This window comes from Lutra lutra, chromosome 17 (genome assembly GCF_902655055.1).
Source record: "Lutra lutra chromosome 17, mLutLut1.2, whole genome shotgun sequence".
Classification (NCBI taxonomy): Eukaryota; Metazoa; Chordata; class Mammalia; order Carnivora; family Mustelidae; genus Lutra; species Lutra lutra.
In genome coordinates, this window is record NC_062294.1 from 17,335,578 (window position 1) to 17,349,790 (window position 14,213).

A 14,213-nucleotide genomic window follows, 5' to 3' on the forward strand; every position below is an offset into this window, starting at 1 on the left:
AATCTCAGACCATATGCTGGAGGGGCAGGAATCTTTGGGAGACTTCTCTAAGAACAAAAGAGCTGGCAGGTGCCATTTCCCTCCCCCACTCCCCACCCTGAATACATGGGCACCTTTGGGAACCCCTGCAGTGTGAACACTCTCCACCCAGCTTGCTGACAGTACACCGAGCCCCAGTGCTCTTCTGTGGACTCACCCTACATCCCAACCTAAGCAGGAGATTTCCCAGGAGGCTGCAGGCCCTGCCCCACACCAGACCATTAAGGGCCTTACAGGCACCGTGTGCCCCAACCCTCGAGTTCTCTTGCAGACCTTCCCCCTCCAATATACCCTTGACCAGAGTTCATCCAAAGCAGTGCCATAAGCCTGGCAGTGTGCAAAAAAAAAAAAAAATTAGTATATGTACAAAAAAAAAAAACCAGTCAAGGCAGTCACAAAATGAAAGGATATAAACTGTGACACCATATACCTAAAATGTTGGGGGGGAGAAGAGTAAAGAATGGGTTCAAACTCTGGAGACCATCAACTTAATATGGACTGCTATATGCGTAAGATTCTATATACAAACCTAACGGTAACCACAAACCAAAAACCAGTAACAGACATGCCAAAAAAAAAAAAAAAAGAAGAAGAAGAAAAGAGAGAGAAAGAGTGGAATCCAAGTATATCACGAAAGAAAGCCAGGAGAGAGAGAAAAGAGCAAAAGGAGGAAAAGAACTACAAAAGCAACCATAAAACAAGTAACAAAATGGCAGTAAGTACATACCTATCAATAATTACTTTGAACATAAATGGACAAAACACTCCAATCAAAAGACACAGGGTGACAGAATGGAGGAAAAAAATAAGACCCATCTATATCTTGCCTAAGAGAGACTCATGCCAGACCTAAAGACATGCAGATTTAAAGTGGAAAGATAGGCAAGCATTTATTATGCAAATGGAAGTGAAAAGAAAGCTGGAGTAGCATTACTTATATTGAACAAAATAGACTTTAAAACAAAGACTTTAGGGATGCTTGGGTGGCTCAGTCGGTTGAGAGTCTGCCTTTGGCTCAAGTCATGATCCTGGGCTCTTGGAATGGAGTCTGGCATCTGGTTCCCTGCTCAGCCGGGAGTCTGCTTTTCCCTCTCCCTCTGTCATTCCCCTTGCTTGTGCTCACTTTCTCTCTGTCAAATAAGTAAATAAAAATCTTTTAAAAACATGAAAAACAGGAGCGCCTGGGTGGCTCAGTGGGTTAAAGCTCTGCCTTCGGCTCAGTTCATGGTCTCAAGGTCCTGGGATCAAGCCCGGCTATCGGGCTCTCTGCTCAGTGGGGAGCCTGCTTCCCCCTTTCTCTCTGCCTGCCTCTCTGCCTACTTGTGATCTCTCTCTCTGTGTCAAATAAATAAATAAAATCTGAAAAAAAAAATAAAAAAAACATGAAAAACAAAACAAAAGCTGTAACAAGATCAAAGAAGGGCACTATATAATCATAAAGGAGATAATGCAACAAGATATAACAATCGTAAATATTCATGCACCCAACATGGGAGCCACGAAAATACAAAAAGCAGCTCATAAAAAACATAAAGGAAGTCTTCAAGAGTAATACAGTAATAGCAGAGGACTTTAACACTCCATTTAAATCAATGGATAGATCGTCCAAACAGAAAATTGAGTAGGAAACAGTGGCTTCAAATGACACATTGGACCAGATGGAGCCAACAGATACATTCAGAACATTCCACCCTAAAACAGCAGAATACAATTTCTTTTCAAGTGCACATGGAACATTCTCCAGAACAGTTCATATGATAGGCCACAAAACAAGTCTGAAGAAATTCAAAAAGACTGAAGGCATACCATGCATCTTTTTCAACCACAATGCTATGAAACCACAAGAAAAAATCTGGAAGAAACACAAACATGTGGAGGTTAAATAACATGCTACTAAACGGTGAATGGGTCAACCAAGAAATCAAAGAGGAAATAAAAAAATACATGAAGACAAATGAAAACACAGCAGTCCAAAATCTTTGGGATACAGCAAAAGTGGTTCTAAAGGGACTTTATAGTGATACAGCCTTAGAGCTTTCTCTCCAATTTTGCCCCTTTTCTCACCAATTTTGGACTCCTTGCCCTTACTACAGCATTCTCTTTTGAGGCTCTTTGTCTTTGCAAATCTTATCTGACCACCATGTACTTTCTTCTCTCAGCATTATAGGAAAAATTCCTACTCCCCTTTCTAGAACCAGTCCAATGGTCTCTTCCCTTCTGAAGCTTTTCCAGATCCCTTATCTCCCTGCCTCCCCCTTCACCATTTGGTCCATATCTCCATTTCAGAATAGTACGTCCATATCTCCACTTCAGAATAGTAGCTGTTCGGTGTTTTTTTTGTTTGTTTTTTAAGTATATATGCTTTTTTTTTTTAAGATTTTATTTATTTTTTTTTTTTAAGTAATCTTTATCCCTAACTTGGGCTTGAACTCACAACCCTAAAATCATGACATGAATGTTCTACCGACTGAGCCAGCCAGGTGCCCCTAGAACTGTAGCTTTTTGGTCATGTTTTTCTCCTTCAACATTTTCTCAAACTCTTTTTCCAAAAATCAAGCACGGTGGAACTGTCCAGAATCAGCAGAGCAACTTAGAAAACTTGCCATGCATGGAGGGCCCTGACAAACAACTTTTAAAAACTCCTCAGGTGATTCATTATAAAAGAGCAACAGGTAACTTCAGTGAACACTCACCACAGGCCAGGCGAGCTCAGTCATTTATGTACACCCTCTCACTAAATTTCCTCAATGAAGCCCTACTGATGTCACAAAGGAAGCAGGCACCTTCGCCCGACTACTTATGAAATGTGACCCTAGTTAAGAACCACTGCCTGGCATAGGGAAGGTATTCCAAAAATGTCTGCTGAATGAATGAATGAATATAGAGTCTGGATCACTCTTTTTGTTTTTTTAAGATTTTTTTTTCTCTTTATTTATTTTATTTTTTTTTTACTTATTTTTTTAAATTTTTTTTTTTCAGCATAACAGTATTCCTTGTTTTTGCACCACACCCAGTGCTCCATGCAATCCGTGCCCTCACCAATACCCACCACCTGGTTCCCCCAACCTCCCACCCCCGCCCCTTCAAAACCCTCAGATTGTTTTTCAGAGTCCATAGTCTCTCATGGTTCATCTCCCCTTCCAATTTCCCCCAACTCCCTTCTCCTCTCTAACTCCCCTTGTCCTCCATGCTATTTGTTTGACAGAGGCAAAGAGCACAAGCAGGGGGAATGGCAGGCAGAGGGAGAGGGAGAAGCAGGCTCCCCAAAGAGAGGGGAGCCCAATGAGGGCTCCATCCCAGGACTCTAGGATCCTGACCTGAGCCAAAGGCAGATGCCCAACCAACTGAGCCACCTAGGCGCCCATTCTGGGTCATTCCTACTGAAGGAAAATGAGGAATCGTTTTCAGAATCATAAACAATAAATAAATAATATTTTTGTTAAATAAAAAGCAGGGGCAAACACAAAAATGATGATGTTGAGAGCCAAATTCAAAAGCTGGTTCCTCTTAAGTACCAGATAAACAGAAAAACCTCTGGCGTATCTAGTATATAAAAGAAACAACTGGGGGCTCCTGGGTGGCTCAGTGGATTAAGCCTCTGTCTTCCAATCCGGTCATGATCTCAGGGGCCTGGGATTGAGACCTGCATCAGGCTCTCTGCTAGGCGGGGAGCCTGCTTCACCCTCCCGCCCCCGCCTGCCTCTCTGCCTAGTTGTGGTCTTTGTCAAATAAATAAATAAAACCTTAGAAAGAAAGAAAGAAAGAAAGAACGAACGAACGAACGAAAGAAAGGAAAAGAAAAGAAAAGAAAAGAAAAGAAAAGAAAAGAAAAGAAAAGAAATAACTCAGGTCCCTGGCTGGCCCAGTGAGTGTAGTGTGTGGCTCTTGATCTCGGGGTTCTGAGTTGGAGCCCCACAATGGGTGTAGAGATTACTTAAAAATAAAAATCTTAAAAAAAAAAAGAAACAATAAAACAAATCACTTTAAAGGGAATAAACCAGTAAAATACACACCAGATGTTAAGAAATGTGAAAAATCTTAAAGAAATGAGTAATTTTAAAATCTTAAATCACTAATGTTGATGCAAAAAAGTAAAAACCTTCATAACTGAGAATGAAATCAACTGTTCCCAAATCATCCCAGCACAGCAGGGAATCTGCTTCTCCTTCTCCCTCTGCTACACAACCCCCTTCATGCTCTGTCTCAAACGAATGAATAAAATCTGAAAAACAAAAGTGTTTAAAAAAAAAAAAACAGAAGTTGGGGCTCAGTCAGTTAAGTGTCTGCCTTCAGCTCAGGTCATGATCCCAGGGTCTTGGGATAGAGCCCCACATTGGGCTCTCTGCTCAGCAGGAAGCCTGCTTCTCCCTCTTCCTCTCCCCCTGCTTGTGTTCCCTCTCTTGCTCTCTCTCTCTCTCTCTCTGTCAAATAAATAAATAAATAATCTTAAAAAAAAAAGAAGAAAACTCCACATAAAAATTATATGAAATTTAAAATGTTAAGGGAAAAACATGTACAGAGAGAAATGAAGGAAATTCATCACAACAAATAAAGAGGTACTAAACAAAGATCACAAATGACTTTTTTATACTAAAAAAATCTGTATTATATATATGCTGACATACTTTGATTAGATAGATAGATAAATATTTAAAGATTTTATTCATTTGTTTGAGAGAGAGCAGAGGGAGGGGCAGCGGGGGAGAGAGAGAGAATCTTGACTGGACTCTAAGCTCCATGGAGCCCAACACATGAGGCTCGATCTCATGACCCCGAGATCATGACCTGAGTCAAAATCAAGAGTCAGATGCTTAAACAACTGAGCCACCAAGGTGCCCCTAATAAGATATACAAGACATAGAAAAGAGAGGGAAAAAAAAATATTTTTTGAAATAGGTCTTAGAAGATCAGGTTTTGACATCCTAACATTGTCTTAACCACAAAATTTCTTGGGGAGCCTTGGTGGCTCAACTGGTTAAGTGTCTGACTGTTGATTTCAACTCAGGCCCCAATCTCAGGGTTATGAGAGTCAGCCCTACGTCAGGCTCTATGCTCAGCGTGGAGTCTGCTTGAGATTCTCTCTCTCTCTCTGCCCCTCTCCTGCTCGCAATCTTTTTCTAAATAAATAAAATCTTAAAAAAAAAAAAAAAAAGGACAGAGAGTGGCTGCATGGCTCAGTCAGTTAAGCATCTGTCTTTGGCTCAAGTCATGATCTCAGGATGCTGGTATCAAGTCCCCACGTGGGGCTCCCTGTTCAGTAGTAGGCCTGTTTCTCCCGCTCCCTCAGCTGTCCCCCTTGCTTGTGCTCTCTCACTCTCTCTTGCTCTCTCAAATAAAATCTTTTAAAAAACTAAAAATAAAAATTTTAAAAAGGACCAAATTCCTTAAAAGGGTTCAGTGAAAGTTATACTGTTTCACACAATTATCTTATCAGAAAATTAGGGACACTGTTACCGGAAAAACATAGTTTTTGCTAGTTTAGTAGAAAATACACAAAGTACAGAATTACTGCTGGGGTTAAGTGGTTAGGAATGTTTGCTACTTTGACACCCGCTTACAGAGCGTGTACTTTGGAGAAAGAGATGAAAGCAGACAAACGGCCCTGCCCTAAAGGAGCTAGCTGAAAGCTTAGTACAGACACGGATGGGTAAACACACAACTCCTTAGGACATAAAAACAGCACTATGACTGCTGTGCACAAGTGTTGTGTGAACTCACAAAAGGGGAAAGTGTGTCTGGGCTGAGGCCGGAAGCCCGGCTCCAGGCAGCTCAGGAGGAGGCTAAGAAAGGGGGCCTCTGGCCACAGGGAGCTTGAACATTCCCTGACCTGGTTCAGCAAGTGGCTTGGCGGCCCCTGGGGGTCCAGGAGCATCCTGTCTGAGTCTGGGTGACCTGAGACAGCTTTGGCTGAGCCTGTTCATCCTGATGAGCCTAACCATGGAGCTCTTGGGATCTGGAGTCCATGGAGACCAGGTCCTGGTCCCTCTCTACTTCCTCCCCTTCAAGGTAAACCTGAAATCCATATGCAACTTTTTTCTTCTAAAACTTTCCCCATTTCTTACTGTTCTGGTGGTTTCACTTTTTATTCCTAACTAAAAACATAGTGCATATAATGAAGAGAAAGATACCTAATGTTTACACACAGCTACTAATGATCCTATATAGATCCTAAGGATTTTCGGGATATCCCCCACTCTGCTGCTGTTCCCCTCCATCTTGGAGTCCCTTCAGATGTTTGCTCGCCAAATGCCAGAGGAAGGTCCCACCCCTCAAACACCTCTTCGTGAGAGCTCTGACTTTGAAATTCTTGCTCCTATATTTCGTCATTCACGGCAATCTTTAAAACGAAGAAAAAGTCATCTTAGTTTCCTGCTCAACAACAGTGACTCAAGCTACACCAAGCACCCGCAGCTCCCTGAACACATGACGCACAAATCCTGCTTCTTGGGACACTCTTCGCCAGCCCTGTGCCCTACAGACTCCCTTGCCTCCTGCCAGTCCACCCAGAGGCCCCCATCTCAGTAAGAATAAGGCTTACCTTTACCTCGTTATTTAAGCTGTACCCTTATCACAAGCCACCCTCCCCCCATCTCCCTTACTTTTCTCTACCTTCTTCTCCCCTCTGGTACTGTCAGCTTCTAGGATATTATAAAAGTTACTTACTGCATTTTTCTGTCTCCTCCCTCTAGGACGTAAGCCCCACAAAAGCAGAGATTATAAACGTTGTTCACTAATATATCCCAACCACTTAGAAAAGTGTCTTAGCACATCACAGGGGTTCAATGGCTATCAGCCGAATGAGTAGATAAACGAATGAATGAATGGGTTATCCCAGCCGCAAAGAAAAACGTCCAAACTCCCTTCTATTCTCGTCTCCCCACTGCCTGTGGCCCATACCCACTGTCACACATGACAGTTTCACGATCATGCCCTTCATCTTCTTGCCTCCCAACGTCCCTGACGCACCAACTCCATCAGCTCTATCTCCACCCCCTTCACTTTCACTTGCTGGACTCTGCTTCTATGCAGAAATGGCATCTCCGCTGACTGTTTCCCACAGGCAGAATTTCCACTCTCCTCTCTGTACGCACAGCAGCCTCTGGACCTCAGAAACATCACCTGTCCTGTGCTATATACTTCTGCAGGAAGCTACCCCCCTCTCAGCTTACCTCCAGGAGAAGCAGTCACATGACTCGATTACTCATCTCTTGCATTCCCTGGAGGGCCAAGCTCAGAGAAAAAGAACCTCGACAAAGGGAAATTTCTGACCAAAAAACCCCCTTTGTGGATTCAGTTGTTGTCTTTCCACCAGGGTCATTACCTGCAGCCTGGATTAGGTAATCCAAGGGAACTGTCAGGCCATCCCAAGAGAATATAACTGAACTAGAGTACTTGGGCAACAAAGTTTTGAAAGTGTAGTTAAAGCTGTCCCTAACAGTCACTGCTCAGAACACAAATCTACTTACACCATTAAAAAGGCAACCCTGGGGTGCCTGGGTGGCTCAGTCATTAAGCGTCTGCCCTCAGCACAGGTCATGATCCCAGGGTCCTGGGATGGAGACCCGCATCCAGCTCCCTGCTCAGCGGGAAGCCTGCTTCTCTCTCACCCACTCCCCTTGCTTGTGTTCCCTCTCTATGTCTGTCAAATAAATAAATGAAATCTTAAAAAAAAAAAAAAAAAAAAAGGCAACCCCTGGGGCACCTGAGTGGCTCAGTCAGTTAAGCATCTGCCTGCAGCTCACAGCTTGATCCCAGGGTCCTCAGATGGAGCTCCGCCCAAAATCAGGCTCCCTGCTCAGCCACTCCCTCTACTTGTACGCATTCTATCAAATAAATAAAATCTTAAAAAAAAAATAAAAGAAGAAGAAAAACAAAGGCAACCCTTAATGAAAGGATCAACACGCCCATGAGATGTTAAGTGTGTTAAGCAGTCCTAATTCTCACAGCCTGCTGAGGAAGCACTTTATATGGAACTGCACTGATGACCAGTGATTTATTTGCTCTGGCTCATGTCAAACCAAACAACTATCTTGTTCTAGTATTGTTACTTGTTTTACTCCTTAAGGCTCACCTTTATAAAACAAAAACACACAACAAGAAGTAAAACATATAAAGGCATTATATGTTTAATTTACTATAAACTTTTATTTTTTTTTAAAGATTTATTTATTTTAGAGAAAGAGCGCACATGCATGCGAACAGGAAGGGGGCAGAGAGAAAGGAAAAGACAGAATCTCAGTCTTTCCGCTGATCATAGAATCTGACCTCATGACGCTGACTGAGATCATGACCTGAGCTGAAATCAAAAGTCCCATGCTTAAACACCTAAGCCACCCAGTTGCTGCTAATTTACCATAAACTGCTTTTTATATGATATTACTAATCAGTATTTTTATCTGGATTAAGTAATCTCTATACCGAACATGGGGCTCAAACTCACAATCCGGAGTTCAAGAGTCACATTCTCAATCAACTGTGCCAGGCAGGCGCCCCTGGATTGATTCTGATAGTCTCACACACTTAGCAACTGGAGTTTGTGATTTTTCCTTAATTCTAAAGAGTGTGTGGATTAAAATACCATCTGAACCTTGTTATATCTTCACACATACTCTAGGTAAATCAGTGCATAACCTCAGAGTTGTGATGCTTCTAGAAAATGCCTCCTCTCTCACAATACATGAGTTAAAAAAAAACAGCTTCATATTAACGAAGCTGCAGGCTGGACATGTGGGGGTATACACTATTATATCTTTGTTAAGGTAAAAAACAAGAAAAGCTATGGGACAGGTCCTTCCAGTTCCGTGTGTTTTCTTTTTCCCTCCTGGCCCGTCTCCAGCCTCTTTCAAGGCAAATCCTGGCCAAGCTTCTTCGGCTCCTACCGTCTTTTTATGGCCCCTGGGTCAGAGGCTGGGGCTGCTCTCTCCTTCCCTAACAGTTAACTTCCTCCTCTATAGTTTTCTATCCTGTCACCCTACCCTCTCCATTCCCTGACATAGTTCAAGGAATTGGACTGGCACTCAGGCCTCTCAACAGTGACACATTCACTCTTAACTCTTCCCGCAGAACCGCACCGCCCGGGTTGCCCCTCCCCAGAGTGCGGCCCCTGTTTCGGGACGCCCACTCTCCTCAGCTCTGGATATCCTGGGTTTCGCAGGGCTGGGAGGCTCTGCGGGAATGACCAAGCTAGGAAAGGCTGTCTCACAGGCGGAAAACAATGACTGCTCTAAACACGCCCCGGGGGGCCTGGCTGGTAGGGACGCCCTGGGGAAGTGAGGAACGCGCTGCTCACCTGGGGCGCGGCCGTCGGAGGCCTCGGGGCCATTCCTGCCTCGCTGGGGCCGGCTCCCAGACTGGGGCTGGGAAGAGAGGACAGGGCCCACTCACCCGGCTGCAACCGCCGACCCCTCCCCGCCGCGCCGGGCCCGCCTCCGTCCCTCAGCCACTTCTCCCGGAGAGGCTTGGGAAGCTACGCGGACTGCGCCTAGGCCTGTCGTTTCCCGGATACCAAATTAAAGGCTCTCCGCATCCTGGACACCGTCCTCTGGCCACGCCCAGTCCCACCCGCAGGATGGTGGGCGCGGCCGGGCGGATACAAGCCAAACCCGTGGGAGGTGCCGCCTTGACCCGCGCACTCGGAATTACCGCCTCCTGCGGACTCCGGATTTCGCGACGTCGGGCCCACCCGGGGCTGGGGCCAGCTCCTCCCGCACGCGCTGCAGGTTCAGTCCTCTCCAATTCTGATGTGCGGAGGGACGGCCCAAAGCGGCCTTAGCCACACTGGGGCCGGACAATGGCCGCAGCGGCGGGGCAGAGCCGGAAGTGCGCCTGCGCACGCGGAGCCTCGGTCCCGCAACTCCCGGGCCGTGGCGAACTACACTTCCCAGAGGACCGCGCGCGTGGGTCCCGCTTGGGAGGTCGCTGCGCCACACCGGGGGAGCTGCGGTGGAGTGCGCGGTGTGGCTTGGAGACTCGTACGTTCATTTATTCCAGTTTAACAGTCACTGAACACCTCTTCTGTGCTACGGGCATGTTGCTAGGGGCCGGATTCAGCGGCAGATGGGAAAGTAAAGACCCTACTTTCGGGGAGCTAGTGTGCACTGCTTTGGACGAGGCCAGCAATAAAAACGTAAACCTATCAGTAAGATATGTTTCACGTACTGACTTCAGCTATAGGAATAGGACAGTGAAGGGTGATGAAGTGATCATCACAAGATGCTATTTCCGTTGCCTCTCCTATGCCATGTTCACCCGTGGGTCACTACTGAGTGTTTGGACACTGATTCCCCAGACCACGCCTACTACGACTAAGAAACTCGAGTCACTTATTACTCCAAGGGAATAAGAGAATCTTTTCCTGCTGTCCCAGAATTGGTAATCGGGACTCAGCTGAGGATTTAGATCTTTCACATTCTAAAGAAAGACAAAGCATTTGGGGCTAGACACTCTCAGGTATTACAAAATGCGAGCCGAGCGCTGAATTTGCCCTGTTGCTACTAACCATTGCCCCGACACCACCCCTCTTTCGCAGGCTCTATAAGGAAACTAGAATGGTAAATGAAAAGATTACCTCAGAATGGCAAGTCCTCCACCTGGGGGGGAGTTGCAGGGTTCTACCCCCACTCCCAAAGATGAATGTGAGAAAGAAAACTCTCAAACACTGAGAACACTCAGGGAAAATGGGGGGGGGGGGCGATTACATAATTATCCCCAATGCCTTCCAGAGAAAGGGAAAGGGAATTAGAGAACAGGCTGTGTGTAAGGAGAGCAACCTGAATTCTCATTGTGTAGTAAGTGGAAACGCAGGAAAACAGCTGCGCTTTAGCTCCCGGTGGGTGAAGGGTGCAGCTCACATTATGAGACTGTGGAACTAACGGGGTGTGAGAATGAACTGAGAAAGTTGGAAGAGGTTGAAGCGAAGCCTTATCTCCCAAGTCAGGTATCAGTGGGTTTCCTCTAAGGAACTCACAAATGCACTTACGTTTCTGCTGGTGCGGCTAAGCAACTTTAATGCCCGATGGAATAGTTTTTAAAACCTTTTAAAATACACTGATGCACTGGAAAATTGGTAAGGAATATACAGAGGGCAAAAACGAGGCAAAAATGACAACCTAAGAGTGGTATGTGGAGCCCGGAAAGCCACCTCTCACCTGGAAGACTTTTGCCAAATGAGGCAAAGTTGAGTTTTGTTTTTCATGGCCCCCTTCTTTCCGTTTAGGGAACGTATTCTGGCCCCCCCGAGGGCACCCGCAGAGGGTCGGCAGTCTCCCCTCCGGAGAAGTAGTGCCCTACCTGGCTGTCTCTGCTGCTGAAGGTCAGGTATCCTGGTCGGCCAATGTCGTCTGGCCACAGGGTGAAGACAGGTGAGAGGCCAGTCCACATCTGGGGGTTGATGGCTACGCCGCGGGCGTGGGGTAACCAGCCTCGCAGCCAATCAAGAGCCACATTCTTCTCCGTGACCTCCTGTCTCCATATCAAGTACCTCCGCCTCTGCTCTGGACTTGGGAATACTGCTGCTGAAAAGACCATCTCACACGTCCAGTTGAGGTCCTGGCCCAGGAGGATCGGCGGGGACCATCAGGTGCTCCAAAGCCTCTTCACACCCTGCCGCACTCTGAGAAGCGCCTCTGCTGAGAAACGGATAATGCACTATTTAGCGGGATTTTGTCCTAGCTAGGGCAGAGGCGAAAAGACCTGTCGTTAATGCCAAATGCCTTCCATTTATCTGCTCGATCTTTTTTTAAAAAAAAGATTTTATTTATTTGAGAGAGAGAATGAGAGAAAGAGGGAGGAAAAGAGGGGTGAGGGTCAGAGGGAGAAGCAGACTCCCTGCTAAGCAGGGAGCCTGATATGGAACTCGATCCTAAGACTCCAGGATCATGACACGAGCTGAAGGCAGTCGCTTAACCAACTGAGCCACCCAGGTGCCCTATCTGCTCGATCTTTAATATCCACCTGGATTTGACCAATTCCTCACTTGCCCTGCCATTGGTCCAAGCCTTCTGGCTAGGGCCTTCCCCAACAGCACAGGAATATCCAAGTTCCAGTCCCTTAAAAACGTTCATAAAAATGTTCAATCCCCTGGTTCCCACGAGAACCAGTGAGAAAAAGTGGGACCTGATGCAGGTAGCTCTGACTCTGTTCAGCCAGAGAACCAGCGATTACTGGACCAACAGGGAACTCAGGTCCCCGTCTTCCATGCACTCTCAGGCGGGGAGGATAGGACAGAGGCGCTGAGTGGAGGCTGCGTAGCTTCAGTCATCTATTGCTACATCTGAGGCTGAGCTTTGAGTGGGACAGGAAGGAAAGCGAGATCTCAGCGCCTGGGCCCTCTCCCTCACATCAGACCAACACCTGCTACAGTTTCAAATTCCAGGCGTTAATCTGCGCAGCGCTGGGCTCTAGTGCCACCTGCTGGCCACTAGGACCCCCTACTCCTGCAAAGTCATCTGCATAACAATAACGCGAACATTAATTTGGCAGTTTCTGGACCATTACTAACCTTGCCAACTACCCTCAAGTCAAGTTTGAAGCCTCTACAAGCCCCAGAAAATGTTTTTCAGTTCAACAAAATTTCACCTAACACCTATGTTTTCTGAGCCCACGTTTTCTGAGCTTGCGCTGCCCTGGATTTCCTCACAAATCCTCCCTAGTGCTATTCTGCTCCTCTGGGCTGAGCTGAAGGGACCCACAGACTCTTGCTCCAACCTAGCTGTGGCGACTCAGGCTGGCCCCAAGTGGTGTCACCTCAAGGGCAATGTAGTCCCTGCAAGGGTCTCAAGGGCCAGGCATTGGAAGACCTCACTTCGGCTTCTGGCTCAGCCACCTTGCTCAGCCAGTCACTTGCCCCCTTGTTTTTCAAGTCTCCTCATTTGTCAGTGGAGCCCCAGATGCATCCTAGCATTCCATCTTTGTCCTGGTGGCCTGGCCCCACTCTCTCCTCATGGGCTTGGACTTATGAAAAATGTCTATTCAAGGAAGGTTTTCCCCAGATACCTCTGTTATCTGAGACAAGGGTGTTCAGTGACTGGTATGTGATTAACTATGTGGGAAGATTGACCCTACCAGGCACTTCAAGGCGCTAATGGCATCTGAGGGCTTTTCCAGCCAAACCCAGGGGACTCTGCTTAGAAACCAGGAAGTGGACAAAATGAGCCAAAGGTAGGATATAGAAGGAGGGCAAGAAACGATGAGGGACTAGAAACTAAAATAAGATTATTCTCACATCATAATTTTTTATTAACTGTGTCTCTGAGTTTGTTTGTTTAAGAGGTGAGGGGGGGTAGGGGGAGGAACAGAAAGAGAGGGAGAGAGAGAATCTTAAGCAGGCCCCATGCCTAGCATGGAGCCGGTTGCTGGGCTCAGTCTCACGACCCTGAGATCATGACCTGAGCTGAAATCAAGAGTCGACATTTAACCAACTGAGCCACCCAAGCGTCCCTCTGTGTGTGTTTTTTTTTAAGATTTTATTCATTTATTTGACAGTGAGAGATCACAATAGGCAGAGAGGCAGGCAGAGAGAGAGGAAGGGAAGCAGGCTCCCTGCCGAGCAGAGAGCCGGACGTGGGGCTCGATTGAGGACCCCGGGATCACGACCCGAGCCAAAGACAGAGGCTCTAACCCACTGAGCCACCCAGGCATCCCTGAGTTTTTGTTTTTAAAATTAACTTGCAAAGTTATTTAATTTGCAGTTATTCTCAACAAGGTAATTTTTGTTCATGGCTAATGTTCTCCAGCATTACAACCAGATACGTGAATCCAAGGGACCTAGGCTAGGCTGCCCTTAGACTGAGCCTGCCAGGGGTCCAGTTAAAGAGACATCTGACTGCAGTCAGTTGTCTGACCTGGACTGTAGCCCCAAGAGGATCTTTTTTTTTTTTTTTAAGATTTTATTTATTTATTTGACAGACGGAGATCACAAGTAGGCAGAGAGGCAGGCAGAGAGAGGAGGAAGCAGGCTCCCCGCTGAGCAGAGAACCCGATGCAGGGCTCGATCCCAGGACCCTGGGATCATGACCTGAGCCAAAGGCAGAGGCTTTAACCCACTGAGCCACCCAGGCGCCCCAACCCCAAGAGGATCTTACCCACTTGTATGCCCAGTAAATATGTACCCAGTCAACCTGGCTGAGTTTATGAAATGAAGGTTTTACTTTATCATAAAGAGTAATAATGGGCTT

The 14,213-nt window shown here is 46.4% G+C and overlaps 1 protein-coding gene across 7 annotated transcripts in view; it reads right to left on the bottom strand.

Moving 5' to 3' along the window:
- ZFP90 (ZFP90 zinc finger protein) overlaps positions 1–14,213 on the bottom strand; it is a 96,372-nt gene that overhangs the window by 13,713 nt on the left and 68,446 nt on the right. Inside the window, exons 1-2 of one of the 7 annotated variants that reach the window (XM_047711442.1) lie at positions 9,682–9,992; positions 9,329–9,395 (exon numbers count right to left, since the gene is read on the bottom strand). The exons of 1 other annotated variant lie outside the window; for it this stretch is intronic. In XM_047711442.1, the coding sequence (XP_047567398.1) occupies positions 9,329–9,361 (33 nt within the window). In that variant the 5' untranslated portion in view covers positions 9,362–9,395; positions 9,682–9,992. 5 more of the 7 variants (XM_047711443.1, XM_047711445.1, XM_047711441.1 and 2 more) reach the window with 5 other exon arrangements.